This window comes from Glycine max, chromosome 13, assembly GCF_000004515.6.
Source record: "Glycine max cultivar Williams 82 chromosome 13, Glycine_max_v4.0, whole genome shotgun sequence".
NCBI lineage: Eukaryota > Viridiplantae > Streptophyta > Magnoliopsida > Fabales > Fabaceae > Glycine > Glycine max.
In genome coordinates, this window is record NC_038249.2 from 22,271,772 (window position 1) to 22,289,573 (window position 17,802).

At 31.8% G+C, this 17,802-nt stretch overlaps 2 protein-coding genes across 2 annotated transcripts; one reads left to right on the forward strand and one right to left on the reverse strand.

The window, feature by feature from the left end:
- The first annotated feature begins 241 nt into the window (after positions 1–241).
- LOC100778540 (SNARE superfamily protein) lies at positions 242–6,042 on the forward strand. Its single transcript, NM_001255115.2, has 10 exons — positions 242–593; positions 1,248–1,340; positions 1,812–1,905; positions 2,234–2,271; positions 2,551–2,648; positions 3,416–3,495; positions 3,563–3,619; positions 3,709–3,801; positions 3,888–3,962; positions 5,491–6,042. Exons 1-10 carry the CDS (start codon positions 517–519, stop codon positions 5,593–5,595), a joined length of 810 nt encoding a protein of 269 aa, NP_001242044.2. The 5' UTR covers positions 242–516; the 3' UTR covers positions 5,596–6,042.
- A 1,014-nt stretch (positions 6,043–7,056) lies between these two features.
- On the reverse strand, positions 7,057–11,059 carry LOC100779948 (probable sugar phosphate/phosphate translocator At1g48230). The gene is made up of 9 exons (XM_003542362.5): positions 10,599–11,059; positions 10,341–10,448; positions 9,859–9,890; positions 9,727–9,777; positions 8,856–8,917; positions 8,517–8,778; positions 7,816–8,081; positions 7,648–7,742; positions 7,057–7,471 (listed from the first exon to the last, which is right to left on the reverse strand). Exons 1-9 carry the CDS (start codon positions 10,680–10,682, stop codon positions 7,286–7,288), a joined length of 1,146 nt encoding a protein of 381 aa, XP_003542410.1. The 5' UTR covers positions 10,683–11,059; the 3' UTR covers positions 7,057–7,285.
- Between the last annotated feature and the right edge of the window lie 6,743 nt (positions 11,060–17,802).

Below are 17,802 nucleotides of genomic sequence, written 5' to 3' on the forward strand. Positions count from 1 at the left end.
TCGTTAAAAATAAATAAATAAAATAAACGAATGGCGACAAAACTCTCTCGCGTTGTGCCAAGCTGTCATCCATGCTATTTCAATTTATTTTTTCTTTAATTTCTTTGCTTTTATCACTTAAAAACTATGAAATTAAAAGAAAAGAAAAAACGGAAAGGATTAATCTCATAAAAATATAAATAATAAAATATTGTCTTGACAACGGTTCTTTCCTAATTCATTTGTTTGTTCCATCATTGGTACAGCACAGGTCGAACTTCCTCGTTGTGTTCTGTTCTGTTTCGTGTGTACAGCTCTTTCTGTTCTCTCTTTCTTCTCCAAGCGATTCATTCAATTTTCAATTCGATTCGATCGCATTCTTCTTCTACATTCTCGATTCCTTCCTTTCTCAACAACTATTATATTATGCATCTTCGTCTCCCTCTCTCACCAACCACCTAGGGTTTCTCTCCGACGTTAGGTTTTTTTTTTCGTTTCTCGCCGGGATTTTGGGGGCAGACTTAATCTCCGGCAGCTATGGCCTCCAACTTGCAGATGAGCCCTCAGGTGGAGCAGATCCACGGTGAAATTCGCGACAACTTTCGAGCCCTCGCGTATGCTCCCTCTCTTAATTCTATCCTATTATGATTCTGCCTTTCATCGTATTCCTCTTTTATTTTCATTGATAATAATATTGTTAGCCTCTGTAATGTAATTTCCTATTCATTCTTTAGCTTGGTGTTGTTTGGCCTTTAGGTTTTGTGATATTTGAGCTTTTTCTACACAAGAGACTTGTTTATATTGTGCAGAAGAGAAGAGTTTTCATCTGGACTTTTAAGGGGGGTAGTCAGACTCTAGGGAAGTTTTTGCTTGTTTTTATTTCCCACTACACATATTTTGTATGGTCAGAGTGATTTATTTTTCATCTCTTGAAACTGTGAATTTTACTGTCTCATACGGCCTAGGCTGTCCTCTTTCACTCAATGATGATTGTTACGCTATCCTTCGTTTATCTTTATACACGTGATTTATGGTTTACTTGTATTTTTCTTACGCTTTAGTCTTGTAATAATGTATCCTTAGTTGGCGCTACATTAACAGTTAACCCATATCAGTTCATGGAGAAGGGAATGAAGGAAACAGAGATTAATAGTTTTTTGTAAATAAATCCCATCGTCTAAGTTGTTGGAGATGTGCTCTAATGTAGATGATCTGTAATGTGTTACTTAGCTTATTTATTGTTGACAAGGTTCACCTTTTGTATCCAGAAATGGCTTTCAGAAGCTGGATAAGATTAAAGATGCCAATAGACAAAGTAATCAGCTGGAAGAACTCACGGACAAGATGAGGGAGTGCAAAAGGTTAGTTATGCATTTCGGTAATTTTAATCTTGGTATTACTTAGTGAAAACTGTAGCTCTCTGAATGAGATTAAAAACAAACTGTGAAGGAGAAGGAAAATGCAGATTCTATTCAAAATATCACCTTTTATTTTCCTTATTAAATATCATAAACAAGAGTTCTGTAATGGAATTTACATCTCGTGCCAATTTCCCTGGATTTGAAATGGTGATATCATGATAACATGGGAACATGGAACCCTGTTCTATTTTGAATATTTTATGAAAAAAAATGGATAGTTATTTTGTTGTTTATCATACTACCTATCTGCTTTCCAATCCTCTGATTTGACAGAGTAGAATTAATTTTCCCCGTTTCAATACACCATATTGCTGAAAGAAGTGAAATTTCTTGTGATTTTGGCATATTTTGTAATTTACTTTTGGAATATGTTACTTGCATTCTTAGAATATGAAATGTTAATGGTTTCAGGTTGATAAAGGAGTTTGATCGTGAGATTAAAGACGAAGAGGGAAGAAATCCCCCAGAAGTGAATAAGCAGCTCAATGATGAAAAGCAATCAATGGTCAGTACCTGGAATGCTTTTTTATTTTTCCTTGCTCATGTTGAAAATCTTGTATCTAACTTTTCAAAGTTTGAAAGGGGCACAAGATCATATATGTTTAGAATTGGCATTCTGGCTTATTCTGTTTGACATGTAAGACTTTATAAATAGTTTGCAAGCAATGGCAATTACTTTGTTGGTATTGTCAAGACATCAACTGAAGTGATTTCCTGACTGTCAGAAAATAGTTTGAGTGTCTGAGGATTGTCCACATGTTTGTTATACATTGCATGTCCATCTAAACAAACAACCAACTCTTTATGTCTTCTAACTTACATTCTTCTTGCAGATTAAGGAGCTAAACTCATATGTGGCATTGAGAAAAACGTAAGTTCATATTTCTTCCATTGCTGTCTTTAACACACAATTGCTTCTTTTGAAGGTTTTAGCAAATCAGATTGTCGATACCAATTTTCTTTACAGGCATATTCAATTTTCTAAATCATGAATTCATGATAAATGTTACATTGAGTGTTAGTGGATCCAATAAAGCAAAAGTTAGTTTCCATTTTTGTAGATTTCTACTGCTAAATAAAGGTTTTTTTTTTCCTTTGGGTCTTGGTCTATTTGAAAGGAGGGTTTATAAATCACTTCAATGATTAACAGGTACATGAATACCATTGGAAATAAAAAACTGGAACTTTTTGACAATGGAGCAGGAGTAAGCGTACCTACAGCTGAAGAAAATGTTCAACTGGCATCAGGTAAAGTGTTCATTGTCATATTAATTGAAATTGATTTTACTTTATATTTGTGCTTCTTCTGTAACCAGTCCTCCATATAGAATGTGTGCATTGTGTTTGAGTGTCAATTTTTGCAATGGAAAACTTCAGGCTTTCATCTTTGTTGTGCATGGGGGTGCATTTGGGTTAACAGCTTATTATGTAATAAACAACTTAATTAAGAGTTTTTTTTAGTAAGTACTTATCATGTAAGTACTTATGTTTAAGTTTTTTCTACAATTGAAGAGGAAATTGAGCTAAACTATTTGTATATAAGCCATTTTCCTAAGTTACCTAGGAGAGCTTATTGAAATAAGCTAAAAAAGCTTATAGACATATCATAAGCTACTTTTATAAGCTCTCTCAAACACTTGCACAAGTGCTATAAGAAAAGTTTAAATAAGCTGTAAATAAATTCTTCCAAATGGACCCTAAGTGCTTATCATGTAAGCATTTACATAATATGTATAAGTTGTTTTTACGATTGAAGAGTAAATAAGGTTAAAATTTTTTGATACGAGTTATAAGTTATTCCCATAATCTATCTTGGAGAGCTTATTAAAGTAAGCTGAAAACATTTTATAGACATAGAAGATATTTTCATAAGTTCTCCCAACACTTACACAAGTACTTATGCCATAAGACAAGCGCAAATAAGCTGTAAATTAACTCTTCCAAACACACCCTTTGAATGTTTATTTGTGTTAACTAGTAAATGTTAGCAATAATGTTTTTTGCTTCTATTATAGAAATGTCAAATCAAGAACTTATCAATGCTGGGACGAAGACGATGGATGAAACTGACCAGGCAATTGAGAGATCTAAGCAGGTGAGTCACTTCATACTTGCACCTCCATTGCCCCTGGACCTTTGTTCTTACTTCTGCCAAAATGTAGGTTGTACATCAAACAATTGAAGTTGGCACCCAAACTGCTGCTACCTTGAAAGGCCAAGTAAGTCTGATTTGCATTGAGTAATCTATATGAAGGGAAGAGTGAATGATAACAAATTTGACCTCTATTTCTGTTTATAATTTATGCAGACTGAACAAATGGGTCGTATTGTTAATGAGCTTGATTCAATTCAGTTCTCAATTAAGAAGGCTTCCCAACTTGTTAAGGAGATTGGTAGACAGGTTGATTCATTTTCATTGCTTCCATGCATTATTTACTTTCCTTCAAACCTGTGTCATGGAACTAAATTGTCTTTCCCTGTTATCAGGTAGCTACTGACAAGTGCATCATGCTTTTTCTGTTCCTTATTGTCTGTGGTGTAATTGCCATTATTGTGGTGAAGGTAATCATGTTCATTTCATCTGTTACTCTGATGAATTTGTTGTGGATATTTTTCCTCTCAAATACTGTTACAAATTTTGAAATTTAAACTAAGATGTTCCAAGAATTTATTTGAAAGAAGCATTTGCATTTTACTGGAAATATTTGAAACAACTTAATTTCGAAATCATATTATACAACACTAAAGTGGTGAGAACTTATATTGTATGATGATCCCTCTAGCGAATGCATATTGAAATGCTCATGTTCAATATCTTTTTTTTTTTTGGAAGGCATAAAGTATATATATTATTAGAATAATCAAAACAGTACAAGGGGTACTGGATGAAAGAAAAGTACAAGGCACCTCTGGTGCTGCCCTCCAAAAGAAAACCCAAGCTAACCCAACAAGAAAGGCTACCCCACACAGATTAACCAAAGGATTCCGAGATATTGGAAGACCAGTGGTTAAAACTAGTGTTAAAACCTTTCTCTCTAGCTTTTAGCCAAGACCAAGCTAGGAACAAAGCATCTTCCATGACTTTAGAGGAATCAAAAGGTTTGTCCTGGCTTATCAGGAGGTTCCTATGCTGCCATATGGTACTAGTTAGACCAACCCACCACCCACACCATGAACTATGGCTTATATCTGCTCCAAACCCATCACAAAATTGGACAAAATGGCTTGCTGGAGAAGCTGGGAGAGGTCCCACAACCTGGATCCATCTCATGGATTCCCACCACAGGCCTATTATCCTTTTACAGTTGAAAAAGAGATGACCCACCTCCTCCTGCTCTTGACCACAGAGAGGACAAACAGCCTCCTGGATGAGCACACTTCTTATGAGGTTGTCCCTAGTGGGGAGCCTATCTTTAAGAAGCCTCCAAGTGAAGACTGCAGCCCTTGGGGGGATTTTCAGCTTCCAAATTAATTTTGAGGTTCTCACATCAGAGGCTGGAGTATAGGGGTTCATCATTAATCTGTAAGCTGACTTAGTGGAATACACACCACTAGGATCAGCTTTCCAAATCATGATGTCCTTCACATATCTCTGAATAGGTATAGAAGTAATATCTTCCATAAAATTCACTGCTAGGTCACTTTCATAATCAAATAAATTCCTCCTCCACTTCAAGTCCCACCTCCAATTATCCTGAGAGAATTTGCCCATCATTGAAATGAGGACTGTTTGCTGCCTATTGATCAGAAAAAGCTGATTGTATTTCTGTTCAAGAGTATAATCTTCCCCTAGCCTCTTATCTGTCCAGAAGTTGACTTTATCCCCACACCCAACCTTCCAAATCATATATTGGTGGAAGATGCTGTGATCAGACTGATGATAAAGCTTCCTTAGGTCCCTCCACCAGTAGGAATACCCACCCCCCTTTGACACGAACAGACTGAAAATCAGACCAGCCTCCATACTTGGAAGATGCTCATGTTCAATATCTTGTCTACAGATTTTCCGGTGTGCACTATTAAATGTTTCATATTTGTTTACATTGCCGACATTTTATGCCTCTGATTTAACTGGCGATACCTTTTGTAGATTGTGCATCCCAACAACAAAGATATTAGGGATATCCCAGGGTTGGCACCTCCAGTTCCCACCAGGAGGCTTTTGTATGCAAGGAGTGGAGATCACCTTGATTAATTCTTATATTTGAACACGAGTGAACTTCATCCTAGTCCTTCCAACTTGATTATTGTTCTCATTAGTGGGAAAGTTAGAGGATTGCTGTCTGAAGGCATTATTTTGGTCTCATCGATTAATTAAATATATATACACTTGCATACCCTGTACCCTGTCTGTGATTTTATGTAAATCACACGAGAGCCTTCTGCTTTTTCTTTTGAGTGCCGTGTTTCTTTATGTAACATTCCAAAAGTGTAGGCCTAGATAGAAAGTTATACTGTGAAATTCGTTCTGTATATGTCTAATTCAAAGGAGATTTATCCCCCCCTCCCCCCCCCTTCATTGTTTTTTTTTATTATTATTATTTCTGTACACATTCGAAACTGTGCTGGATTGTTTTTGTAAAATTACATTCAGAGTTGGCTTGCTGCTGTTCATATGAAGCTTCTTTTCTTAGACATTCAAGCCTTAATGTGTTTCATTTAACTTACTTTAGAAAAAATAATATTTTTTTATCAGTTTATTAAGAGAATTTGGAAAAAAAAAAACTTTCCTGAAATAAGTGTTACCTAAAATGCATTTAGTCATTATTGTGATGGGTTGTTTGTCGTTGCTATTTGCAGTCCTACTCTAGTCATGGATTGGTAAGAATAAATCATGTGCGGATCCTAATATTATCACGTTCTGTTTTTTCTTATATATCATCAGTTACTTAACTGCCTTTGAATGAGAAACATCGTGCAAAACTGATTACTGTACCCTAATAATAATTTTCAGTGTTCGTTAATTTTCTTGTTCGGAGTCATCCTTTACAAGCGAAAGACATTGCCAATAGGTGAAAAAGGAATAAAACAGGGAACAGCCAATTTGACCAAGCCAACATGTAAAATTGAGAACCAAGGGTATCCTCCAACGCCTAAAACATTAAACTGAAGATTCTAATATACTTCCAAAATAATTTGCTATTTGACGTTCCTAAAACAAACAAAGACCCTGGAGTACCTACTAAGCCCAATGGCTGTAAATTAACATTCAATTCAAAAAATATCTTTTTAACTGGAGTTACAAAATATAACAAATGTGATTACATGATGTGCAAATGCATGTAGACAAGTATGTAACAATGGATACTAAAATTTCTTTTTTTTTTTTGGCAAATGATCAGCCAAGCACAAGGCCAAACCATTAGTAAAAACCTATCCATGACCAATTTTTCTTAGTAACCATTAGATTCAAAATTGGAGTCTCTAGTTTGACTTAAAAGTGAGTGGATGGATTTAAAATCTACATGATGCAAATTAAGATTAATCAAATTAAAAAAAAGGTGGCTTTATTTTTTCTATTTGGGTATCTGAAAACTGCTTCGCTTTGATCCTGGACTTTGGCTATGGGATATGTTACTAAATCCGCTTGGGAGTAAAGCTATAAATATTTTCAAAGAAAACCAACCGCTGCATTTCAATTTTGTGCCCCCAATGCTGGCTATAAATTTAAATTGATTATTATAGGATTTAAGAGGAGAATTGATTCCCCACTCTGGTCTTAAACCACAGGTCAACATAAATGTGATTACAAAGAGCAAGCATGCATGATTCCATTATAAAGCACACTATTTAGAAAAGAATAAAGAGTGGTGCTTTTGACCCAACTTCCTCTTGTTCTTTTCTCCAAAAGGGGAAGATCTAAAATGAATCTTGTATTGGGGTTTTCATTTTCCTGTTGCATGGTTGGCTAGCTGCATACGTCCAATATGAGACACCCTTGAAGAAATTAGCGGTGCTTCTTCATCAATGTTCATATCAGAAAGAGAACCATTGCCTCCACCACTTCCCCCATTGTTACTAACATTATCAGGCACATAAAAATCAGATGACCTCTTCTCGAATTTCCAGTCCTGTATGTCAATCGAACTCGATGAAATAAACTAGAAATTAAAATGACCATGCTAAAATATATGTGAGAACATTTTCATGATCTTTATCTGTTACTTCATTCTTAAAACTCTTGCTACCATGTATATAGCAAGTTTACATTGACTCGTAGAAATACTAACAAGTGTCAAGAAGATACCTTTGTGATTCCATCTGGAATAATTTCATTTGGTGATTGAGAGGCTCGGACATCCTTAACCTTTATGTAATTGTACATCACAACTCCACATAGTGCTGCAGGTAGAACATGTAAGGATGATGAGGGAGGGATATTAAATCATATTTGATCATTTCAAACAAAACTTACCAATAGCATAGCCAATTATATTCAGCCCAGTTATTGTAGACTCTGGAAATATAACAGTCGAAAGGGCTATTAATATCCAGTCCTTGAGCACTCCAGCAACCCGTATGGTTACGGCCCCAGTTCTACCAATTACTAAGAAAATGGAAAAATTCAAGGCTAGAGCACATAGAGCATTGGAAAAGAAGATCCAAAAATTGAACTGAATCTGTGAAACTTCCATAACAGGCTTTTCCAGCAGGTACCAGGGCACAGAGAGAAACACAAAACTGCATATAACAAAGTACAAAAGAATGAGCAGATCACATATGGTATGTTGGGTTGGTTGATAAGCAAACATTGATACTCCCAATAACATCAAATATATTTTTTTTACTTAATAATGGAGGAAATTAAATAGATATGACATAAATCAAAGAAACTAAAATACAAGAATGACTGCATATTACATATTACTCATATATATGCATGTTGTACATTGCCCAAAAATCAGTATTACTAACATAATTATCTACTAAATCACATGCATATAGAGAAAAGTATATCAACATTGATAGGAGTTATTCCCCAAGTCCATAAGAGCTTGAATTGTCGGGTTAGTAGGAAAAGAGAAATCTGTCGACGTGGGTTAATATGACCACTGCACTGACTCAATTGACTATTTATTTATTTATTTACTCATTGAAAACATCAACAGAATATACCTGCATGGAGCTATGTAATATAAGCTTGTAATAGGATTTAAACTCAAGCCCTTCTTCTGTAAAAGGACTTGTGTTAAGACCAGTCTTAAAGCTTCAGCAAAGATGCCAGTGACCTGATAAACTGTACCGACTACATTAAAATGAATTTCTCCGTAGGAGGAAATGACAACTCCAACACTGACCATCAACATGTTGAAGAACACATCACACCTTGCTTTGTCAGTGCCACACATAACAGCCACGAGGAATGTTGCCACAGGCACTGAAACATCAAGTTTTAGAATTAAGAAAATATCATTCAGACAGTAAACAAGCATGTGAAGATCATTAAAGACATACTCAGAGCTTTGAGCATCTGGATAAAAGCCACAGAAATATGCAAATAAGCTGTGTTACCAAACCTGTAAAAACCAAAAACATAATTGTTTCTTCATAAGTACTGATATTACATGAGGTGTAAACATGTAAATAAGAGAACATAGAAGATCCACCAAAGTAATCATTGAATTATTCAAGTGAACTATCATAATTTCTTAGAAACATCATACTTTGAACAGATTAAAATTATAGAGAATGAACAAATTCCAAATGTGTAGGTGAGACAAAAAAGTAAAATCTACTTTACGGAAATCATATTATAATAACTTAAGACCACTGGTAATCCATTCTGAGGAGTCTAATAATGACCTTTCATTGGATAGAGAATCATAGTATTTCCAAGTACCAGATGGTCTTCACTCTTTATTATGCCAGATTCTCTGACAGGATTTTTCTATTGAGAAATTAGAACATAGAACTTCATGCCTACAGCACCATCTTAATAGTTTTGGTCATTGCAGGAGTGAGATGTCCAGACTAATGCAGGCTAATAAAACTTCTATACCACACTGGAAGCATAAGAATGTCCTTAAACAGAGTAACAGTAGAACATAATTTTGCAATCCAGGCTTAGCTGGTCCCTAGTTCGGACAATCCAGAAAACTGATGGAACAAAAAAAACTAGTCAAGAACTGGCTAAAAGCAGTCACAACCATCTACTTTTTCTTTTACAAAAATTCATCAATAAATAAAGGCTCAATTTTTTTTTCACAAGCACTTAACAAATCAAACATGATGAGGAACACAAACATGAGGGATATCTCCCATTATCAAAGGATTATGTTTATCCCAACTCAGAGCAACTTCAGTTTGCCCATGTTGTAGTGCTTACCAAAGACTTGATGCAAAGAAGGCACTTATTGGTATCACGCAAGTAGCATATCTGCAATAGAAGGAAGTGTTTAAGAAATAAGTTGGTCAAAGGAGAGCAAGCTCAAAAAGGCTTCAACTCAAAGACACTCACATTTCAAATGTCATTTTAACAGGAGTGACAACCTGCAATACAGAGAAAAAGAATATAAATTAAGGTAAGTAGGTAACACCAATCAAATAGCCAGATTATGAAAGTGATCAAAACAACGGTGGAAGGCAGTAAAAGATCAATCAAGTACAGTATAGATGCATGTATAGATGCATGTATGCATATAAAAAAAGAGGTTACAAAAATCACATCATTTAGATTCACCCAACAAGAGAAAAAAAAAAAACTACAATTAAAGGTAACACTCCAACAAACTGAACATGATAAAGGTCCCTAGATGCAACCAAGATCAAAGCCTAAATTCCAATAAAGAGCACAGTAACATCCACTGTAGAAACACCTAATTCAATAACTTTGTGGTCAGGCCAACATTGAATACTAAAGGCAATCCAAATTGGACCTAAAATCAGGAAAAGGAGTATATTCCCAAAGTACAACACAACACCAAAAATGGCATAACATACCTTAAAGACCCGGACAAGAAAAAATGCCACTGCCCCAGAAAAGCCCATGTGAATCATGGTGAGTGATATGGGAAGCGGAAAGTTAAAGTACTTTGGAGACAAAACCCACTGCAAAATTACAAAAAAATTATAAAAAAAAAATGATACTGCATTGGTAATGCTTTAACTAAAAGTAAAAACTAGTCTAACCCAAGAATTGAAGTGGCTACATTATACACACACACACACACACAAAAACATATATATCTACATATATACCTTGTTGTACAAAATGACTCCAGAAGAAAGCAAAATGTAGATGAACAAGTAGAAATAAGTGAGGAGAAGAGTTTTGTTCATCATTGTTGCCCCCAAAGAAAGAAGCTTCCGAAGCAGAAGCAGTTTCAGTTTCAGTTACACGAGAATCCAAAATTGGGAAGAGTTGAACGCAGTTGTTTAAGACCCGTCTTCTAAAATGGAGTAAAGTTCGTATCTTTGGAGTTGCGGCATCGATTCAAACGCTGGAACATGAAGAAGCGAGAAAAGGGGCACGTGGAGAAAAAGAAAAAGTGGAGAAGACAAAATTGTGGCGATCTATGGCGCGAAGCAATGAGTGCAAGATCCAGCGAGCGCGAGTGAGGCTCAAATCGAAAAGAAAGCGCGTGAGGGAGCATGTGCGTGAAATGGTGTGATGGAGCAGAGGATGAGTAACGCACCTGCAACATTGGTACTACACAGTACAGTGACCACTGTCTCTTACTTTATAAATCCTCTAAATTAGTAAATTATTCTTTGGTTTCAGAATAATACTACTATTTTTTCACTGTAAATAAATATACTTTAATTATATAAAATTACTAATTGCAAATAATAAAATAGTTTATTTAAATATTTAACACAATTATATATTTTAATTTAAATTTGAGATTATTAATTAAACTACAAAAATCTTACGTTAACTTATTCACATCTGATGGTTTATCAATTATATTTATGAACTTGTTTTTTTTTAGCAAAATATAATTTGGTGGGTTTGAAAAGAAAAAGAAAAAGAAAAAAACCTTTGACGGTGGCCCTTGTAAATTGTAATAGTCAAGGTTTTTAAAATTTGACAGACCTCATTAAATTCTTGAAACTATTAGTTGAAGATTTAATACCGTAATAGAATTACTGTAAATAGTAATTATTAGTATCATTTTAGTATTTAATTTATTAAGCAATGTTAAAAACATAACATAATATTTATAATTTCGTAATATCATTGTCTCCTCTCTCTCTCTCTCTCTCTCTCTCTCTCTCTCTATATATATATATATATATATATATATATATATATATATATATATATATATATATATATATATATATATATATCATGCATATGACAAACAAAATATGTAACCACTTGCTATAGTTGTGAACATTGTTCACAAGTCATGGAAAATAATGAAATTACTTGTTTCATATAAAATAAAGGTTTTCATTGAAGAGGATAAAGATTTTAGAAGGAATTAAAAATGTTGTTTTTTGGAATTATTGTTTTCATTCAACTTGTTTGATACATCACGTTATGTATTTTATTTTGTTTTTTCCTGTTTCAATTATTAAAAAAATTGTAAAAATGTAAAAGTACATTGTCTATTATTTAAATTGGTAAGTACAAGTGGTCCTCGTAAGATTTATAGTTATAGTTGATGATGACTACTAGAGTGTGTTTAATTTTGCATTTCACATTTTCACGGGCTGGACATACGTTTCAAAGCTCAGTTTTATGGGAAGTCATAAATGCCAGCTTCTAGCTAAATGTTTGTTTTGAGGGTTTTAAACAGAAAGACAAACATTATTATCAAAGTTATTCCCATGACACTTTTTATTTTTCCAATAGCTAGATATTTCATAACTAAAAATTAGGAGACTAATCTCTTAAAGAAAAAGGCATCAGTTAAAAAAGTCAACTTCGTACAATGTGATTCTATTAGCGTGGTGAGAAATGAAAATTCTATTATAAAAAAAATGTTTTAATTATTCATTTCTTCTTTATAAAGTGATAATTTATATCTTTTAGTTCTTATAGTTTTAAATTAATTTTTTTAGTTTTTATAATTTATATTTTAATTTTTATTATTTTTAAAAATAGTCTTTTTAATAATATATTTTATATTTTAATTCTTTTATAGTCCTTATTATCAAAATATGAATAATATTATCAATTATACTCACTTACAAAAATATTAACAAATAATTCATAATTAATTTATTATAAAATAATTTATAATAAAAAAATAGTTAATAATTTATAACTAATTTATAGTTAATTTATATATATATATATATATATATATATATATATATATATATTTGTAATAAAAACTAAAAGATAATTAAAATACAAATTATATGAACTAAAAAAATCATATTCAAATTATATGAACTAAAAGATAATTAAAATACAAATTATAAGAATTAAAAATATTATTTTTAAACTATAAAAACTAAAAAATAAATAAAACTTAAATTATAGAAATTATAAATATCACTTTCAAAATAATAAAAACTAAAAAGATAAAAATCATAAAAATATAAACATCAAATAACAACCAAATCAGTAATTAAATCTCAAATCAGTAATTAAATCTAAAATAATTATGTTACTAGTCAAGTACATCACATCTTGTGCTCATCCTTCCTACATCACTTACAAGATACGGATGAATTAAAAAAATGAAAACATTTAAATGAAAGGTAGAAATTAACATATGTAACAATATTAGTAAATTAGGCACAAGACTATAATATTTTTCAATATTTTGCGTAAAATAATATTTTTCAAAAATCATGTTAGTAAATACGGTACAAGTGTACAAGAGAAAAACAAGCTTTTTCTATTTTTAAATGAAATACTAAGATAAAAAAATATATAATATACTTAATTGTCTTCTTATTTTATATTTTCTAAATAACTTTATGGTAATAGTTTAATACTTCATTATAAATTAATTAGCTTATATTTTTGTTCTCAACCATTTAAAAAAAAGTACTTTTAAAATTTATTATATTAAATAAAAATATTTGTTGTTGAATATTATTTTTCTCTTTTTCATAATTTTGCATTAGGACTTAAAACAAGATTAAATAAATATTCTCAGTAAAGTTTTAAAATTAATTTTAAAAGCATTTTTCAAAAAGATAGTTGTAATTGCAGTTTTTTAAAATTCATTCAAAATACTTATCAAAATAATCAGAAATATATTCAGATTTCATTTTAAAAAAACAAAACACTAAATTTTTTCGAAAGCATTTTTAAAAAAATAATTTTTATTAAAAAAATTAAAACAAAGGAAGGGGGCATTATATCTTTTTTTTATTACACTCCAATGACAATTATACCTTACCAATTAAAGAAAATCAAAATTTTCAAATCACTTTTACAAAATCATATGTAAACGCATGTTAATTTTCTTAAAATTAGTTCTTTGGCATAATTAAAATAAGACTTAAATATATTTTTAATATTTAAATTTAGATAATTATTTTTTCAGTCCTTCAAAAAAAATGTTTTTATTAGTTCTCAATTTTTTTAAAAGTGACTTTTTTCATTAGTTAACGTTTCAAAAATTTAAGAGACTGATAAAAACATGTTTTATTTTGAAGGATTAAAAAAAATAATTATCAAAATTTAAAGAACTAAAAACATATTTAATCTTTAAAACAAACACCCTACATCAATTTTATTGACTCGATGCAATTTACACTTTTTGATTTGTTTTCACATGTTACATGTTGAGCCCATTTTTACAACTCTATTCCTATGCATTTAACGAGGTGATTTGTTTCTGTTCAGCGTAACTACCAAAGAGTAGGACAAAGGCTTGGGGGTCCAGGAGTAAATAGAAACTTGAAAGTAAATCATCAAACTTCAAAGACAGGCATACAGGAGTTCCTCAGACCAAGGTTATAGGATTTTTCATGTGCTGCAAAGAAGATTGTTAATAGGAGTTGTTGTCCTAAACTCATATACCATACAACTATCGTCAATATTCACCCATCTGTTTAAGAATAAGATAAAATAATTTAAATGAATTTGTGATAAACAAATAACGACGGAAATATATATATATATATATATATATATATATATATATATATATATATATATATATATATATATATATATATATATGGTACATGCTATAAGAATTACACCAGTAATTCAAATCAGCTAACAACTTGTACAAAAAAAATTATTGTGTTTACACATATGTTGCATTGATATGATGGTGTTGTCGGTGGTGATATTGCCAAATTAAGGTGCATGGGTCATGGATGGATGCTATGGCGGTGTGGTTGAGGGAGAGGATGGAAGCACACAATTGCATGCATGGTATAGCCGTATAGGTGATTTTGAAGAGTGTAGTATTTTACTCGGTGACTTTTCTTAGTAGTATTATTATTGATGAACTGTAAGTTAGTGATTACGTTAATTTCTCTAATTATGTAATAATCGTACTTATGAGTTTTTTCTCTGATAAATTGTACTTATGAGTACTGCTAGATCAACTCACACATAATTATTATAGTATAATCAATAATTAATTTCAAATTTGAGTAGTAAATATTTAACTGTATTAACTATTTGAAAGATAATTTCATCATCCATAATAGTTTTATTAGTTTGAGTAGTGCGTATTTACCTCCCTCAAAAAATACATATAATTTGTACCAAAATATGGTACTCATAAATCAGACAAGACTATTTAAATATGAAGTATTTAATTAACTATTATAGCTAATTCAATTAAAAAAATATAATAGAGTTTATGAATGGTTATAAACTCTTGATATTGTTACATATTAAAAAAAAAAACTGATTTATTATTCTTTATTAATATTCTTATATGCGTTATCACCGCCCAGGAGGGCAGCAACCATGACGTTGTCATTGAACTTCAAACTGCGGTAGAACCAGACACAATAATCAATAATTTGTTACCAAGGTTCAATACATACATATAATCAATAATTCAATGCGATGCATTTGGAAACTGAATGTCCCTTTAATTTATTATTAATACCGTTTGTTATCAATGTTGGTAATTAATCAGCTCAACAATCTTATTAAATTTTAACTCAGATATTGGGTATTGGACTTGCCACAGCACTTTTTTTTAATTATTTAAATTGTTTGATCCGGCCCATTTTTCTTACACATATGGACTAATGAAACTTATGATAAATAGAAAAACAATAGATTGTTTTAAAATTTAAAGTAAGCAAGTATTTTATTTCCTGAAAGAGTTGACATGATCATTTTAGTCTTAAAATTTAATCCTTCAATCATTGAAAAGTGACATCAAGATCATCATTGTCTATAATGAGTTAAGTTGATGTCATTTCTTATCATTGAGGAACCAAATTAATAGATAGCTATATTGAATTAATATTATTTTTATATTACTAAACAATTAAATCAAGCTCGATTTATTTAAAAGACCAAGTTGATGTCACTTTCCAATTTTCATCAAATTAATGTCATTTATGTTGGTTAATTTGAAAATCGAGATAATACTGGATAAATCTGAAGTCGTGTATAACACTTTCAGATTGAATCAAATTTCGGGGTTCAACCAAAATTGTTCAATCGGATAAAATCAGAAGATTATAATTCAAGAGTTTTGTTTTGGTCTTGTATGTTTTGTCACACCGTTATGCTTTCTGAACCAGAATGATTATTTATAATCAAAGAACAGGTGGTTTTTGGCGGTTGATGGAAGTTTTTTCCTTTTTAAAAACTGCCATTGATGGAAGTTTTAGTAACTTCCATGTAACTTCCAAAATTTGCTTAAACCGAACATCTCGTTATTACATTAAAACAAGTGTGCACTCTTATTTTAACATAATAAAGAGATCAATTACACTAAAATGTCCAACAAACCTCCCTCATTTTAGTGTAATTACCGATCAAATCACCAAAGTCATAACATACAACAAACTACTGCATAGATGAAATATCGTGACGATTGAATTTCATCTTAGCAAATTACATGTTTCAAATATTCAAATATCAGGGTGTCACTAAGGATTGAACCCTTTATATTCATAATGAATACATGCAGATAATCTGCACAATAGTTTATAACATTACTCTTACTCGACACTAGTTTACTAGCCTGTGTCCCTATCCTTCATAAGCATATCAAAGCCAAGTCTCAGCTTCTTGAAGCGGCTAAACTTCATGCTTATATAGGTAGTCCTTTTCTTTCTTGCACCTGCAAATGCAATTTTTCAAAAGAACCATTGAGGAGTTATACTTCAATCTCCTTAACTTACAGAACCGAACACATTCCTTTTGGGATACTTTCGATGATGTGTTCCAATCTCTACATGTTAAGCTTTCCACATTGAATTCAGCACCTAATGTCATATTAGATGGGAATTGAGTATCTTAACATAAGAGATTTCAGATGGACTTTAATCCTAATCCCACAGTCGACCTTTTCACGAGATCTCTACTTAACCCTTTGGTTAAATGATCGACCAAATTATGCTGAGTTCTCACAAACTCCACTGATATCATACCATGCATGATTAACTCCCGAACCATGTTGTGTCTAACACCCAAGTGTCTAGACTTCCCATTATACACTTAACTATATGCCTTAGCCAAAGTTCATATGGGGTAACCTTATTCCTTTTGTTAGGAATTCGGTTCAACAAGTAACAGGCTGTCAACATAGCCTCACCCCAAAATCCTTCACTTAAACCCGAATAGGATAACATGGAATTCACAATTTCTTTCAAGGTTCTATTCTTCCTTTTGACTACACCATTCTGTTGTGGTATATAGGGAGTTGTAGTTTGATGTATTATTCCAGTAGATTGAAAATAAACCAGATCATAATACTCACCTCCCCTATCCGTACGAAGAGTTTTGATTAGCCCATTTTGATGAAGTTCTACCTCTTTCTTATAAATTTTAAATTTATCAAGAGCTTCATCTTTTGTATTTAATAAATATACATAACAATACCTTGATGCATCATCAATAAAAGTAACAAGATATTTTTTATGACCTAATGATGGAGTAGCATGCAAATCACACAAATCACTATGAATAAGGTCTAAGACTTTAGTCTCACTTTTAACATCCTTAAAAGGTTTCCTAGTGATCTTGGTCATCATGCAAGTTTTGCATTTTTCAATGTTCATATCAAAAGGAAGAATCATACTTGTTTTTGACATATCTTTTAATCTTTTGTAATGAATATGTCCTAATCTAGCATGCCAAATTTCTGATTTTGTCATATTAGTTATAGAACTACACGAGGCCATACAAACAGATTCATGAACAAAAGGAACATTAATGTTTAATTTAAACATTCCATTACAACGATAACCAAATCCAACAAACGAACCATGTCTTGACAAGATGTACTTGTCACTTTCAAGTACTTGCTTGAAACCACAATTATTTAAAACCATATCA

Coding starts and splice junctions, on each gene's coding strand:
- LOC100778540 (NM_001255115.2), top strand. CDS start 517: ATGGCCTCCAACTTGCAGATGAGCCCTCAGGTGGAGCAGATCCACGGT. Junction 3,496..3,562: donor CAATTGAGAGATCTAAGCAG/GTGAGTCACTTC, acceptor GCCAAAATGTAG/GTTGTACATCAAACAATTGA. Junction 3,620..3,708: donor CTGCTACCTTGAAAGGCCAA/GTAAGTCTGATT, acceptor TAATTTATGCAG/ACTGAACAAATGGGTCGTAT.
- LOC100779948 (XM_003542362.5), bottom strand. CDS start 10,682: ATGATGAACAAAACTCTTCTCCTCACTTATTTCTACTTGTTCATCTAC. Junction 9,778..9,858: donor GTTAAAATGACATTTGAAAT/GTGAGTGTCTTT, acceptor CTTCTATTGCAG/ATATGCTACTTGCGTGATAC. Junction 8,082..8,516: donor TATTACATAGCTCCATGCAG/GTATATTCTGTT, acceptor TGTTATATGCAG/TTTTGTGTTTCTCTCTGTGC.